At 36.3% G+C, this 17769-nt stretch overlaps 2 protein-coding genes across 9 annotated transcripts in view; one reads left to right on the forward strand and one right to left on the reverse strand.

Moving 5' to 3' along the window:
* Positions 1-17769, forward strand: part of LOC105837301 — a 115007-nt gene that overhangs the window by 53474 nt on the left and 43764 nt on the right. The gene's annotated exons all lie outside the window — the stretch shown is intronic.
* LOC105838083 (hemicentin-2) overlaps positions 1-17769 on the reverse strand; it is a 361527-nt gene that overhangs the window by 6896 nt on the left and 336862 nt on the right. For all 6 annotated transcript variants that reach the window (XM_028191705.2, XM_036284191.1, XM_028191696.2 and 3 more), the window contains exon 10: positions 2804-2982. In XM_028191705.2, the coding sequence (XP_028047506.2) occupies positions 2804-2982 (179 nt within the window). The remainder of the gene's footprint in view (positions 1-2803; positions 2983-17769) is intronic.

Here is a 17769-nt window from a genome sequence, read left to right on the forward strand (position 1 = left end):
CAAGTTAATAATAAATTTTCTCGTAATATACATATTTAGTCACAAAGTTATAAATTTTGTATTGGTTACAATTTTGCTTCGTATCTACAGTTTTCACGATTCAGCAATAAAATCACCTTTCAATGTTATGCAGTTTTTGAGAAGTCTCCATACGATACGTAATAGCCTTCAGCAAAGTACTATCGCGAAAAGAAGATCGATACATAAGCGGCGCTATGAAAATATTTTCCGTACAAAGTATATTCTCAAAAGCATCTTAATAATATCCGATAATATTATCGTAATATTCGACGATCAGAAAGAAATTGCGTCAGTCGGAAACATAATTACATTTTTTATTATTTCTTAATACGATATATTATTTCCTTTCGTGTACATATATCGCCTTTAGAAATGTACGATTTTGCGATATATCGTTCGCACGATTTTTTTTCTTTTAATCATAAGTGATATGCAATTTAATTTTTAATCGGGAAATCTCACGCGATGATTTAAAATCGCACTTGCGAATAAATTCAAAATCGCATTTGTAATCAAATATTTATTCATTAAATGCTAACAAAAAATAACAGAATTTCACGAGTAATTTTTATATGACTCTGTATATTGGCTCCTTTTTAAAGTGGCTCTTGAAATTTTCATTATACATTTTGATTGTTATCGCATAAAATTTAAAATTATATGTAATTAAAAGTCTCGTTTGCGATATAATATAAAGTGACACGCGATTCAAAATTACATTTACGATATAAAGTCACGCACAATTCAAAATTATATCCGTGATAAAAAATGTAAGCACTCGCGTGGGAGTCAAAATAACACAGACGTGCAAGCTATAAATTTATTAATTATTAATTAAATGTCATTACATAATATAATATTTTTTAATTGACTTCATTTCTAATATTGAAAAGTTATTATTTTACGTTTTAAATATCTCAGTTTATGATTACTTATGAAGAAAAATAAAAACACATAAAAAAGTCACGCGAATACTTATGGGTTACTTAAGATCGCAATCGCGATGCATAATTTTCTAAATCGTACATTTTAATCGCCTGTAGGATCAATACTCGTTCGCCACGCGTTATTGAAAGTCCAATGCTGCATGGAATAATGAGCACGAACGTTACAATCCATATAAGATGTATTTCACAAGTATTAGCTGCGATATGTCGTTACTTGTAATGCAAACACGGTACTACATCGCGTCGCCATGCTTCCTAATAAAGTCCACAATTTTCAATAGAATCGACCGAGCCAATCGTTGCACCGCGTCCCTGTCCGCGCTCACATAGCGGAGAGGATCAAACATTAATAAAAACAAACGCAACACCGGGTGCATCGGCAAATCCCTCGCAAAGCTCCGTCGCATTGTCCGCGTCCGTCCGGCACTCGTGGAAAAATGGTTAATCCGTCCTTTATGATGCGGCTACCTCCACGCGTTCGCACGCGCGCGCGCGCGCGGATTCCGTCTCCGCTCAGGCGGAAAAAGAAGTACGCCGGCTGTGGAAATGAAATAAGCGTCCCACGTATATGCATACGCGCGAACCGGCCTGCATACATTCCCGTAGTATCTCGTCACCGTATCCCTACCGTCGCCGCCGCTCCCCCGCATCCCTTTCATCACCAACATCCTCACAAGCGAAAGCGTTCTTCCTCCCTCCGCTCTGCTCCGAGTCGCGTCGCAATACCTCGGATATCGCGCGAACGTCCGCGCCGGGATGGCGGGCATAATTTTCGCGTCGAAGGACCAACGCTCCCCGGGGGAGCGTGTAATCCCCGAGCGGGTACGAACGCGTCATCCCTCGTGTTACAAAAGACGACGGATTTTCAGTGGGCGCGCGAATTGCGTTTTTGCGCGGCATTTTTACAGCGCACGAGAGCACGAGATTGCCGAATAAAAAAAAAAAGAAAGAAAGAGAAAATCGCCCACGCAAAACAGAGTAAATCAGATTCGCGCTTTTTAATAAAATTCCGTTATTTTTGTCCAACAAGAGACCCGAATCAATAAGCAAGCGGAGAGCCACGCGGCTTTCTCGTTGATGTATATAATTGCAATGAATGTAATTAAATCCGCGATTAATAGAAATATCAATTAATTATTTCAAACACTACAACGAAACATACGCCGTTTGATATTACATAAATAAGGAATATTCAAATAAATTATTTATCAGCATTAAACCGCTAAATATTGCTACAAAGTAGATGCCAAAACATTTACAAACTGTGAATACATGATTAACGTATTTCTTGTGCAATTCTGTTGCATTATTTGTTGTTTGCTTATTCGTAAAGTAAAGCCCGCAATTTCTATATTTGTTATTTGTAATTATTTTTCTTCTATGTAAATTGAAAATGCGATCGTTGAAGTGTGTTTGGAAAGAAACAATAATAAATTAGTTCTTGGTCAAAGTACACGCGAGAATAAAAACGGTTTTCTTTTTTACAAAGAAAAACAAACTGATCAAAAATGTAAAGATTGTAATTTCTTTGAAGCGATAAAAAATTTGTTTTTGCGTATTTCGTCGCGATGATATTAACATTCAACTTTTTCTCTTTGGGAAAGTACTCGTAACGGAAACCAGTTATCATTAAATTATTTTGCGCGGCTCTGAGAAAGGACGCGATACTACTGGATTTGAGAAAATGAATTGCAAATTAGCTAATTGACAATTTCAGAGACCCAAGTGCATTTATGTAATCCGAGTTTCCTCGCGCGGGTAGAGAACCCGCGCGTTTGAAGGCGCGCAAGCACGCGAGCAATGTTTGATACAGCGAGCGAGACATGCAAATTTACCTCGATTGCGAGGACTTGAACCCCGTCGCGGGAGGGCGCATCCGGTGTATACACATGCTTCTCCGATGCCCAGAGAACCTTCGTGTAGCTCGGCCGGGCGCAGAACTCGACGATGATGTCCAGGGGCTCGCCCTCGTTCGCCGTCACCATTTGACTCGACGGATGAACCATGGGTGGTCCTGCAACAAAAATAAACGGGAAAAACGGTTAACCTTTGTCGAACTCGCCTGGCACGGCCACCCCTCCTGCCGTGGCCATAAATCTCCCCTCTGCGCGGTTGGCGTTTTTTTTTTTTTTTTTTTGCTAAGAGCTTTGTACCTTATTAACGGCGTGAATTTCCATCCAAATGGCCCGTTAACGCGAAGCACGTACCCTACGATTTTATTTCTATCGCGAGAGCATGCGTACGGTTATTAGGATTGTCAGCCGCCGAGTGTCTTATAGGGCTTTTTTCCGGCACATGCGTCACTGTCGCCGGTGCTTCTGCCGTGTTAAAATTCGGGGATGGCTAGTCGCGGCTGATAGACGCGCGGCATATTGCAAATTAAAGACACGGCACAGCGTGAAAACCATACATCGATAGTATCCGCAAAATAATCGATTCCATCAACCTCATTTTTTACGAATACACGATCTATCTTTATTTTTTCCTTAAATGATTATTGATGACCATTTTGATGGATGACGCGAAAATACGAAGTTCGGGAAAAAGCAACACAATATTTATAGCGCACGCGGAGACAAAATTTTATATGAATTAGATAAGCAGTTTTCACGTAAAGACATCGCTGTTGGGTTTTTCGATTAAATGACATAAAGCACAAATGTAGACTAATGGACTGAGATGGACGGCTATTAACGGAAGACAATCTCGTCGTGATGTCAGATACAGAGTTTGTTTACATCACATATTTTCCATACTTTCCTCGCCTGAAGGCAAATATTTCAAATCTTTGAAAACAGAAAAGGAACGACACAAGAATGTATGAAAACATAAAAGCATAAAGTTAATAAATTCATAATTTTTTAAATGATTTTTTTTTAATATTTAGAAATAACAATCGTATCATCGCACTGCGACACTACGCGTTATAAATCATTTATATTTATTTTTATTGTGCAATTTAATGAGATTAAATATTATAAATTATATTGTATTGTTAAAAATAGACTTGTTTCTCTCCTTTCTGGCACAAGCGACACCGAAGTGATAGATATTACTGTAACGCGATAAATTTCTCAAAAGTTTTGGAGCCAAAATGTATGAGGTCCGGTGATCTCTGCTGAACTCGTTCTCGCTCGTAAATTTGGCACCTTCGGTGACACTTTCGGTGCAGGGACGACTGAAGACAGAGAATAGGTTGATTGTACTACTGCTGATTAGCACTACTGTTACCCCCGACAGTCTGCCGCCTTCTTCCATTTACCGCGACCTTGTGTTTATTAATAGTTGTCATTAATAATAGTTAAGATTTGCCTAGTGACCATATTAACGAGACACGGCAAAACAAAAAAGCGCATCAATTGTGTAAATCCAAATAAACTTCTGCACGAATATTTATAAATTTTATAAGTATACGTACAAATTTGATGTAATTAAATGCCATTTTCTCGTCAAATTTACAAATAAGTACTGCTACAAAACGTGAAATTATGTTCAAATTTTACAGAGACATTCAATCATAATAGAACAATCTGTAAAACTTTTAATTTTTTATGGTAATATTTTGCAATTTAACACTTTTAATGTTCGTGACTTTTTGGTTCTTTATTTCTTTATTTTTTAATTGGTTAAATGTTGTCTTTTATACACATATTTATTTCAAACATTATACAAATTATAATTATTCAAAATTACATCAAAATTAATAAGCTAGTTCTTTTTATTTACGTATTAATTATTCACTTTGATCAGAAATTGATGTATTTAAGAAAAATGTTAAGGATATCAACACACACAGACTATGCTCTAAAGTCATAAATGATTCGGAAACCAAGAAAAGTGATATTTAAAATTATAACATTTTTTTAAATCTTTGAAAAGAAATTTGAAATAAAAATATAGAAAAATAAAATTTTCATATAGATCTCTCTCTGCTAATTATAAGTCACACGTTGCTAGTCTGGTGTAATTTTTCCTTCGTAAATGATAATAAGGTCAAACAATTTGTACGGAAGATTAGATATCGACACTAATTAATTATTAATATCGAATTAATACGAGATTACTGCGGTGGTGAAGCGATACGCTTACAATATTACGCAAATCAATATCGACGTTTTTGTGTAGGAATTCCAATTCTGTAGCAACCAAAAATATTGTACTTTTTTGATATGCATTGTTGAACCGATATGACAATAGCGTTATGACTTTTTTGCATCGACGTATATCGATAAGATAAGCGTTTAGAAAAATTCGAAGTAAATTGTAACAAACTAGTTTTGCAATTGTATATGTATTGTACTTATTGTACATTAAGCAATAAATTTTAAATTAAAATCTTGATAATAAATTCAGGTCAAAAATGTTCAATGTGATTTTAATAAGAAGCGATAAAAAATGTTGAATCAAAAGTGATTTTAGGGTGACTTTTTAAATTATGTTTCTATTCTTTTTTTTTTTAAAGAATCACGATTACTTTTAAGAATCAAGAATGATCTAACAATGAATTAGAATAATGGTTTAATGGAACGCGGTTTATAGAGCATCACTAATTTATGCGGAGACTCAACACGTCTTCGGGAACCAACGAGACGTGCAACGCAATCGAAACGCAGAAACTTGGCACATCGTCACGACAATGCGAGCAGCCCTTAGCCACGTTACCGCGACGTGCCGAGTGTTCGCGCGCGCAAATTGCAATCATGGGTTTTCGATTTCCAAGCCTCAAGGCGATCGCGATTCCGCAAATTGTCTCACACTACCGTTCGAATTTCCCCTTGTCGTCGACTGCGAGAGATTTGTCGATAGAGTTTCGGCTTTGCGAGTTAGCGTTTGCGCTCCGGAAAATCGGACGCGTCTATATGAGAATAAAACGAGATTTTCTTTGACTTTCTTCACCTCAACAAAAACGTTTCCTCGTCCGGATTCGACGAGGCACTTCGCTTGCACGAAATAAATTATACAAGAACAAGGCTCGCAAGTTCAGGCGGTATTGCAGATGTTTTTCTATAATTCTATATGAATAATTAAAATAACTCAAATTTAAAGAGTAGCATCATTTCAGTTAAATAATTAATTTTTTAATGCTGACGCTTTTCCTCTCTTTGAGAATATTCTCTTTAATAATCCAGCGATCACATTTATTAATACAAGCCCAAAATCTTATGTGCGCACAGAATACTTCAAAAATTACGCCTTTCTCTGGTGAACTATTACGACTTGTACAAGAGGAAAAACGACTAGATTATTGAACTCAGTTTATTTGTGATCTGATTTTTTTGTCATTTTATTCAAGTATTAAAACAGTATTGATCAACAGGCAGTTGCTATGATAAATTGTATAATATCATCGGCTATTTAGTTCACGCACTTTAGCTAATTGAAGCCAAATGGATGCCATTGCCTTAACTCCGGACGACGACCTCTCTTTCGGCTCATTTTCCTCTCCGAGAGAAACTACGTCCATCTCCGTTTCTTTTTTCTCCTCTCTTTAGACGGCCTCTCATCTGCACAGATTTCCTGCTTCGTAAAGCAGACCTTCTGACCTCGACCGGTCTGTGCAGTGAATAGAAGCGGAATAGTATAGAGCCAGTAACCGCGGCATCGTTCATGAATATTCCTACGGCCGAAATTGCTCGAATATCTTGGAGGTAGTTCTTGTCCCTGCCGCGTGGAGCGAGTCTTTTTGCCACCCTTCTGTTAATTCCGCTTCACCGTGACGCGTAACGGTGTGACGTTACCGAGAACATGCGGTGAGTTTTCTTTCATGAACGCTCAGTTTTTTTTTTCGAACATTCTTACGCACCTATGGCGACATTATTTCAACTCGTGAGTTATGCATGCGTGCCACGCGTGATCTGCGTGCCAGGTGCGTTACACCTGAAGTGAACGAAGCTGAAAGCCTCGTGGGAACGTTCTTTCTTTCGAATATTTATTTATAATTTAAATTTAATCATGCGTTAATTATTTAGCAGTTATAAATATTTATCCCTGAACAGCTTATGATATACTCCATGTTAAACAGAGCGAAAGAATTGTTGGCAACAAACGGAGCTAGACTGAGATTAGAACTTGGCCTTTTCACGGGCCATACAGCCCTCAGGGTATAACTCTGTATACCTCTCGGATTTTCCGAGTAAAAGAACCGCAGATTTTGCAGTGAACAGAGTGAGGACTGCATATCTTATCTCGTTGTCTTGTACTAACACAAGAATTCCGGAGGGGGATACATATTTCTTGAGCCTAAGGATTTAGTAGAGGATGTAGAGGATAAGCAGCATAGATATATATCAAGAGAAAAAAAGTTGCATAATATCACTCTAATATCACTATAATTTGTAGGCCCATTTTTGGGCTGAACAATATTTTTATAATAATTCAGAAATATAAATTATAATTTGTTTAAACTATATTAAAGTTCTCATAATCATAATATTAATCTATTCAACTTATAATACAGTTACATTAATAAAAATTTTAATATAGTAAAAGAGATTTTAATATAATAAGTTGTATTATACAATAAAATAATCACTACCTAAACATCACTATAAGCACATGGTTATTATTACCAAAATTATCATGGTATTACTACAAAAATGATATTCCCGACTATAAGTATTTTACTGTGCAATTATAGGCGCAAATAGCATATATTTTTCTCAGTATATTAACCTGATGAAAACTAGCGCGGTGTCGCAAAGAAACTTTTTAGATTAAATTACATTACAGACAGTTCTAATGACATCCGCTTTTTCTACAACTTTAATTAACTGGCCATAAATATTTAAATAGCTTGAAACTTAATTACATTCCTAATATTAAGTTTGGGTGAACTCGTGTTCATTGTAAGATACATATTCTAACGAAACTATGTAACATTGAAGTAATTTTATACGTTAATTTCTTAGGCAATTACATTCATGTGTTCTTAGACATTCTGTTTACCAATCCTTTTTCTTTTTTCACTATTTTTTTATTTCTTGCATCATTCCTTGCATATTATTGATTGTCCATACTATTTTTTAGTTTTCAATTTTACTTAAAAATTTCCTTTTTATGCACAAAATTGTAATAATTATAAGATTTCGAAACTATTATTTTAATTTATATATTCTAGATATGGAATGTATAAAAAACAATTGTTAGATATAAAATTTCGCTCGATAAATAAAAATAATATTAATGTTTATTCTGTGTCATACTTACATCGGTCGATATTCTCTTATTAAAATATAACATGTTCTCTTAAATTGCATGACCATGTCGGAGCATACCGTAACGAATAAAATTTCCGCGCAAATTGCGGAGAAATGCCGTAAACAATGTCTGAATGGGCCGGTATGCACGCCATTTGGTTTCATGGTGCGCAACTGGCGACAATGATTATGAGAGTGTTAACGATCGCTTAGTCGTCGACGGTGCTCGGGCAAGAAGAGAGCACGAAGAGAAGTGTTCCGTGAGCTGTGTTCAACTACGCGACAGTACGTCTTTTTCGAAAATGGGTCTTCTTTGAGAAAAACCCTTTTTCTAGATGGCACTCGGAAGCGCACCGCGACGTTTCCGGAAGGAATCTCTTAGCAAGTTAAATGAATCGCAAACGATTGCCTACAACGGCAACGTGATTCATTTCATTGTGCGCCGTTAGAAAGAGCTTCGATGGGAAAGATCGTCAAAGTAACGAATTTCCTCGTGATTCGACGTCGTATCGTTCGCTGTGGGAATAGAGAAGTTGCACTTTGTTGGACGCGGAACTCAGATCGATAGCGACACGGATTTGAATCTTCTCGCCGAACATCGTTCGTCGTTTAAAGAAATTACGGATCGATGGCCCGTATTTCCGACTATCGATGACTTTCATGATACTTTCTACTTTTCACATTACGTGCACGAAAGGACGATTTTTTGCTGAAGTACCTAAAAATTTAGCTAAAGACCGATTTGAAGATATAATAATTTTGTTTGGTGTAAATTATTAAAAATAATTAGGACGCTTAAGCATCATGAATAATTCTGCAAAAAATTTTGACATTCTGGTAATCAGTTTAAACATCTTACATAATTAGTTTGATGGTCTAACAAAATTATTTAGATTTGTATTTATATACATTTTTATTTAGCAAAACCGTTCTTTTTGTGTGATATAGGAAAGAAAAAAAAGCAGCCTTAGAAATCATATTGCCATATAATTATATAATTTTGTTTAAATTAATCATGTGAAAAAAATAGTTTTATAGTCGTGTATTATAAAAGGAAGAAATTACACATTTTTTAATAATCACATCCATCATGACGTCTCAATTTATATATCTTCAAATCTATCTTTTTTAGAATTTAATTGATTAAAATTAAAAGTTTATTGTAATTCTCTTTATATAGTAACTCATTATTAAATCTATTTAGCGAAACAATGTTTAGGAAGAAATTGTTGTGCGCGGTATGCACTATATTTCACAAAAATGTAAACTAATATCTTTTCTTTAAAAAGGAAAACAGGCGTTATTATGTTTCGATATTGCGATAAATTTTTATGCGATGGCATTTTACTTTGTGATGTCTTACCGTTACATCATAAAATAAGCCAGGCTTTAATCTACGTTCGCGTTCCACTTAGACGAGCAGGCAATGCGCGCGTGCGAGGAAACGATCAGGCGCGGAGTGGATATTTACCGTGGCGTTAAAAGAATTCCACTTGTGAAAAAGTTGTCCAATTCAAAAGTAATCTGTTCGCTAAAATTGCTTCCGTTTCCGACCGCAACGGAACGAATTCCTCTCTCTGTGAAACACACACACACGTGCGCGCGCGCGCACACACACACACACACACACACACACACACACAAAACACACGTTCGTGCACGAGCATAACAGTCTGCTAATTAATTCATTAATTTCCAATCTTGAAATCGGCGACGACGCGACGTCGCGCTTGGGGTGACAACAACTGCGCTGCAAACACGTACGTGTCCCGATTACTGCAAGATTGCAGACACATCTCGACATGCATGCAGCATCGACATGCGACAAACTCCCCAAAGGGATTCCCGGGGGATTTAACGACGTAATATTCGGCGTTCGAGGCGACGTACGAAGTGACGTTCGAAGTGTGGATATCCCCCGTTGATTTGGAGCGCATAGAGAACGCATTAATATTAACTTTTGCAGCTTACTTTGACCATTTTTAAGGATCGACGACGGTTATCGTATCTGGCTCAAAAAGACGTTTTCAAGTTTCTCACCAAGACCGCGCGTTTCTTTCTCACAGCAAGGCAGAGATGTATTAAAATTACATTACGGTTTTCGCAAGTCATCATGAGATTATTATGCATGAGGCCACTTGTTGTGCCGGTTGGGTCTGATATAACCGGCGACCTGGCGAAAATATATTTCCCCGACAATCTCTTATGTCTCGGTGCTAGAATTTCTGGTGAAAACAGAGAGAGGGAAATCATGGCGCGCGGGATCGTTCCCCCTTGGGGGGGAACGATACATCCCGCAAAGTTCTGACGCTATCCGTGCGAGGATTCACTCGGTTACTCGTACTTCAAAGCGATAAGCATCAACGCCCATTCAGAGTCGCGATAACGTCCGCGAAGCGATGCCATTGTTTCTGGGCGTTAGTAAGCGGCAGCAGTTATCTATCCATTGTTCTCCGTACTTATTAAAATCAAGGTGGTACTTGCGAATTCTACAGATGTAAAGTTGGATTAAATGTATTTCCTCGTTGCGCGAAATTTTTCGTATTTTCATCGCTTCCTCCTTTCTTTTCCTATCGTTTCATACGCGTGATAAACGCTAAAACAATATCTCTTTTGGAGTAAAGAGATTACAGAATTTTTTGTTCGACAAAATTGCGGTCAGAGTCGAATTACAGAATTAATTTCCAGTTTACACTTAAAATTGAGATATTCTGGTAACTAAGTTTTATTAATAAGATAGTTAATGTACTTGAAAAGTTTGACGCGAATTTTATATTAGAATAAAATATTAATTCAAATCCAATTATCAAGATAAATTGAGAATGCTGCATGATTAAAAATAGAAAAAAGGGAACATTCAGAAAATTTTTGCTAATAAAATATATTATTAAAAATATAAAAGCGATATTGCATGATTGCATCGCTATCATTATTAGAAAATTCATTCCTAGCTATTTATAAACACATATATTATCGAAGATTGAATATTTATCAAAAATTTAAATAATACTGTTTCGCAAAATGCAACCATAAAATGTTTTTCAAAGGAGACCATACAAATATTTCGATTCGACAGGCATATTCAGATTATCATCACGCTGTTTTCAGTCTTCTTCTTAAAATTCCTTTCACGACTCTTTTCACGTGTGAACGCAATAAACCATCGATTATGCTTTGGGTAAAATCGAATGGGGCCAATAGGGCGTACAGGAATCAGCAGGAAATCAAATTGAAGTTAGTCGTCTGCCCCTCGAACTTTCAATTCGTCCTAAGTTAACATTGGCACGGTTTATTGACCGTGTGCTGCCTCTTTAACTTTCGGGACTTTCGTTTTTTTCCATCTCCGGAAAATCGTGAGCGATACGCGGCTGTTTTTCAGAGAGGTGTCCCTCTCGAAGGAGGACGACAAGAGGTCGGGTCCGTAATTGTGTCAAGAGACGGACACCCGCGAATGCCCCTATTGCCTCTTCCGTGACTCGTACCCTCGCAATAAACCTTAGAAATGATCGTCGTATACCCCTGGCTCACCCACGCGCCCGAGGGGATGGGCTCGATATTACTGTCATCGCATACACGATGAAAAACGTTCAATTCTTTTCTCTCGAGTCAATCCTACGATTTCGACGATGCGTTCGATCCGAGGGGCGTTTTATATCGGTCGGATGTAATGGCTTTCAGTATTCATATGATACTTTGGAGAATAATCTCGTATGTGAAATTATTCGCGTGACGATATATCTCGTGGCTGATATAAAACTGTTTCTATCACTTATCACTGAATTTGAATCGCCGAATTTACGAAACATTGACGATAGAGTGTCACTACGTGCCGTAACAATGAAAGCGCTATTGATAGTGCTCGCGCTTTGTGAGTATGTAAATGTTTTACTGTCATATTCGATATCCATTTCATTATATTGACACGTGTATCCTTTATACCAATTAATGACCGATCTGAAAGAAAGATTGAAACATTCTTCTTTTTACGTTTTAAATATTAAAAAAAATTAAATTTGAATCTCTAAAATTAAAATATTTATTCATGAATATGTTCAGATTGTAAACCGTTGCATTTAAAATGCATTTTTGCCAGTGTTAAAATATCTTTTCTCAATCTTTAATAATAAGGATAATCAACCAGTGTCTTAAAGTTATCTATCTTTGATGCAGCTATTTTTCCATTTTCTTTTATATTATATTCTGTTCGTTCTGCCTCGGACATTTTCTTCAAGCACTATCATTACCGCCGCCGCAGCAGCATACCTGCATACCACGTGTTCACCGTTGCATCTTCCTTAGTCTCCCGAGGACATCGTATGAGCTCCCCGCAGGACTTCCGCTTCTTCCCTAATAAGTTTATGCATTGTTCTCTCTAGTCGGTGCTTCTTTTTTACTGCCTTGCCGCGAGCATGCGAAAGATATTTTCGCCGAGAACTACCTTTCCTTCTTGTGTATACAGACCGAAAGTTCTGTCTTCTTGTTTACGCTTGTTTCGGAAGAAATTCAAGTGCGCGTATTAGCGCAAAATTATATTCCCATTTTATTTGGAATATTTAAAAATTCGTTCAAATTCTAGACTCTTAAAAAATAGCTAAACAATTTTAAAATTACGTTATACATATATATATATATATATATATATATATATATACACACATACAATATATGTGATTCCTAAGGGCCGATTTAAAAAATTAAGGGGGACACTTTTTTGAGCAAGGTAAAATATCGTATATCTTAAACCGCGTCATTTCAAACAAGTGTTAAGAAAAAAATGTAAAAATTTGAAAATCTATCTAAAAAAGTTTAAAGATATTTAAACGCATTTGTGTGATATTAAGAACGATTTTATGTATTATAATCATTACTTAGGAATATCTATACATTTAGTATGTTTTTTATTGCAATATAATGAATAGTTTCACTGATAAGAGCATAGACAGAGCTTTCCATTTTTCTATATAAATGTTACAAACGTATGCAAATATATTTTTTTATATAATTCCTGATATTTATACGGTGACTTATTTTTGAACATTCATATATGTATTATTTGTACATTTCCTGCCGCAATTTACACACCAATAATCGGCGGCGCCTCGTTTCTCTTCCGGCTGGATAATTGCTGCGTCGCGCGAACGACGCGTTTATCAGGCGAAGTGCCATCCGGCCAAAGAGTTTTACGAGAAACTTTTCTCAGTCGCAAGGTTTCACTCTCGTAGCGGCAATAATTTTATTTACAGCCGGCTGCACCGACGTTTACGTGGCTCCGCGCGGGCACGAAAACTTATGCGTCCGCGTAGTTAAAGTTACGAGTGTCACGAGGCAAAATTTACGCGCCGCGGCGGCGGCGGCGGCGGCGCGTATTACATGTATTGCGTAAATGGTGGCCAAGTTTTAAAATTCTGCAACGAGACCATGTTTCGGGCGGCATTGTCGCGACCGAATGACTAATTAACCGCTCGTTCGGGAACGTACCCGCATGGAAACACAATTAAACCAGCGACGCTCGCGCTGCTTCGAAAAAAACATCGGCGGCAAAGGTCGATATGATATGACACATAAAGCGCAGTCGTATTTATGAACGGAAGAAAAATAGGCTGTCACACAATGCGCCCGTAAAACGGGCTGCGGAATCGGCTGACCGGCGGCGAGAGCTCTCCCGCAAAAATGCATCGTTATTTCTCGGTCCGCCAATTTTGGCATTTTGTTGGTCCGCATTGTGCGGCGATAACTTTCGGTCACTTCGCGTCATGTGACACAGTACAGCCATTGTTTGAAACACTAGAGTCTTGGCACATGGTAGGTTTGTTAGTTACGATAATTACAGACGACGAAAAATTACAAAACGGCATTTTTTGCTCCGAGAACGCGACTAGTAATTGTTCCAGAATGTCTATGACGGTTTTTTTTTACAAGAGAAAGTTGCTTTTGAAAAAAAATAGAGTTACCGATACTCATTATCGAATCGAAAAAATAATTACCATTATTAGTTATTAGTTCTGAAAAGTAATTCGGCATTCTTATTATTACTTAAAAAAATAATTTGTTATTTCTTTTGTTACTTTTTTAATACTAAAGTAATTTAAAAAAATCCTTTTAATGTATTTTTGTTCAGATATTAATAAAAACAATATTATTTTGTATTTTAAATTCGCGAGATTACAGATTATTTAAAGAGAATGATTTTTAAATACAAATAAAAGTATACTAACAAATTAATAGAGTTACTCTGTAATTCTTAATGATCTTAATGTTTTGTATCGTTACAATATCACTGCGCAGATATTAATTTATTACTATACATTATGCAAATAATAAATTGCAATTAACAAATTAACTTCAAAGTTTCATTGGAAACAAACATTCCACTTATACATATATATTTTTTAAATTGTCTAAATGATCGAAATAGATGCAATTTTAGTCTGTTTAGTTCTTAAATATATGACACATATTCTAAAAGCAATTTCTGATTGTTAAACGACTATAGTAATAAAACAAACGATTGAAAAAACTCATGCCATTATTGTTTTGTCGTTTCAATGTCAACTGCAAGAATGTGCAATAAAAATTAGGGATTTTATTTTTAAAATTTTAGATGATGTTAATATAATCTTTATATTATTATTCAAGATTAAAGGTTAGATGAAATTTTTTCCAAACGTACATAAAATGAAAACAAATATGAATATATTTTGAAAACGTCCAATAATATATGTTCGTAAACATTCATATTACGTCCATGGACATTGGACAAAATAAAGATCAAAATCGGACGTCCATTAAATGTATGTACTGTCTAGCTTACGAGAAAAGAAAAATAATGTTGTTATCAGTACATTGCTAAAAAAAAACCAATAATAAAAAGGTTTAAAATCGGGTCATAAGACATTTCTAAGACTATTTTTATCTAACAATAAGACATCTTTTAGATATCTTATGATTCAATTTTATATTTTTTGTTGTTCGTGTAATTGTAACGATAGTGGCGTTCCAACCCTGTTTTTTAATCAATTTTAATAAACCGCGCGATTTTACGAGTATTTATATATCATCAAAACAGAATTGTACCACCGATAAAACGATATTGTAAAAAAATACAAAGGAACAAAGAAATTGATGGATAAAAAAGTTTTGAAGAGATAAAAAGGTTCTGTATTTCAATAAAAAAGGAGTTCATATTTTGTTTACTTCAAATCTAAATAAAAAAATTATACAATCAATACTATATATACATGTATGCCATGTGATGAAATAAAAAAAACTCATATAAAGTCAGGTTTCTGATATTATCGTCAAAGAAATGTCTAGTGCTTTTCAATTGTTTTCTGCCACACCCCGAGATACATCGATAAAGCAGAGCGTGCGGCTACATGAAAAATTAAATATCAAAAACCGAAGGCACAATGGATACGGTGCGCTACTGACTCTACGCGCGAGATGTAGTTTCAGAATGGAATTGGCAGATACATATCAAACAGCGCGCGTCCTTTCAGTTATCGAACGGGAACGAGAGATAAAAGGCGCAGCAACGCGCGAACGGAAAACACGGTGGAGCCCCGCGGCGCCTTAATTGCATTTCCTGCTCCATTTTCGGCGATGGACGGTACCGCCAGAGAGTTATAAAAGCCGCGATTTCGCAGAAATAAACAGTCAGGAGGCTGAATAATGCTAGAGCAGGCAAGATCCGCGAACGAAGCGAAGGCTCTCTAACTTTTACCACCGTCACGAAAACTCGACTTTCTTTTGACCCGCGAACCGACCTCCGGCCTCGGTCTTCGTGCGCAGGAAATTCCTCGTAGAAGAAATCAATCGCGAGAAAGGAACCCGGAGTACGTCGCAACTCGCGTTGAGAAATGTTACGGCTAAAAGAGATTTCGGAAGAAGGGAGGGGGGGGGGGAGGCGGAGGAGGAAAGGATGGGGTGGATTGGGGAGTGATCTTTTGCGGATGTCGAGATTGCGCGAGAAGGCGCGGAATTTCCAGGAGCGCGAAACGATATTGCCGCGCGAACTTGTCGGATAATATAGGTTAATCCCTTAATCGGGGTTATTAGATGAAATTTTATCCCACAGGCTTTAGCCCAGTACTCTCTCTCTCTCTCGCCGGCCATCCCGTGTGTCCGCGCGGACATTAGTGCACTCTTATTAAATATCTAATAATGCTTATGAGTTAATTCACTTTTCGAGAAGCGTTAAAAAGTCGTCCGGCCGGAAAGTTGGAAAATGGTGAGCTGAAAACGTAATTGTCCCGTGTTATAGTAATAGCTCATTACCTCACATTTTATTAAGCCAGAAGCGCGGATAGCGGTATTACGACTATCTTTTTATTTCGTGTTTGCAGTTTTATTAAAAAGCGGTATCATCAGCTGCTGTGTTACTTTACTACATTTTCTACAGTTGCCTCTCGCAACAATGTTGAAAACGTTATCGCAATATTTTACGATTGTAATAAGAGGTAAAAAACTTTGTGCTTTACAATTTTTTTAACCTTGCTGACGCTATTTGCGCACTATAAAATTCGCAATGATAAATAATAAGATCGTTAAGATCGCCTAATTTCGAGTAAGTTAATTTCTGCATGGTTTACGAAATGCCTCGTGTCGTTCCGATATCCGTTAAAACATTATATCTTATGCTTTTCAGTATCGATTTGTTGCTATCATTCAAAATAACATTTATATCGTCGATATGTTCGGTCAGCTGCGCTTTGGTGAGAAGTACATATGCGCGGTTGAAGAAAAGGGAAATATGCGATATACGAGCAGATTCATCGATATATTATTCAGAAATGGGAAAGAGAGGGGAGGAAACAATGAACATACATTGTGACATCTGAATTCACTCCGGATGTCAAAGCTTCTGCATGTGCATATGTTTATTTTAAGTAGCTTCAGTCAATATGACGAAGGAAAAAAATTCGAAGTCAATCATATAATTATAGAGATGATAAATGATGAGTAGATAAATCTACTCATCATCTATTTAATAGTTACATTTAGTATGATATTAATATTAATTTGTTGTCTTTTCTTCTTGATATTCTGAAACAGGATATTTTTAGAGAGAATATTAAAATTCGTATTAAAATGAAGGGAATCCAGAGTAACCAAATAATCCTTTAATTAATGCAGTTTTATAAAAATAAGAGAATTTTAATATAATTTATATTAAAATTGCAATAAATGATTATTTCTATAAATATCCTTAAATTAATGATTTCAATTATATATTATTTATTTCACTTAATATTTTATGAGATTAATTCAAGTTTTTCTTTTCTTACAAATTTTTTTGTGACATAATTTGTACTTTTATTGCATATTGTTCAAGGCTAAAGAAAAAACCAAATTATTAATTTATATAATGACAAACGCGTCATAACGCAATATACCAATGGACAATTATAGTTTTAATATTCAAACTACAATTTGTGCGAAACTCAGGCAGCGCTGTAATTACGTGTTCTAATTTACGGATTAAAATACGAGAAGACGCACAAAAACTCCTCGGCGCCCTCGGAGCGTACGATCGCGCGCGTAATGCCGACGACGATAATTGAAATTGGATACGAAAGGCGGACTCGGTTAATAAAGCCAATTAC

The sequence above is a fragment of the Monomorium pharaonis genome, chromosome 3 (assembly GCF_013373865.1).
Source record: "Monomorium pharaonis isolate MP-MQ-018 chromosome 3, ASM1337386v2, whole genome shotgun sequence".
NCBI classification, from domain to species: domain Eukaryota; kingdom Metazoa; phylum Arthropoda; class Insecta; order Hymenoptera; family Formicidae; genus Monomorium; species Monomorium pharaonis.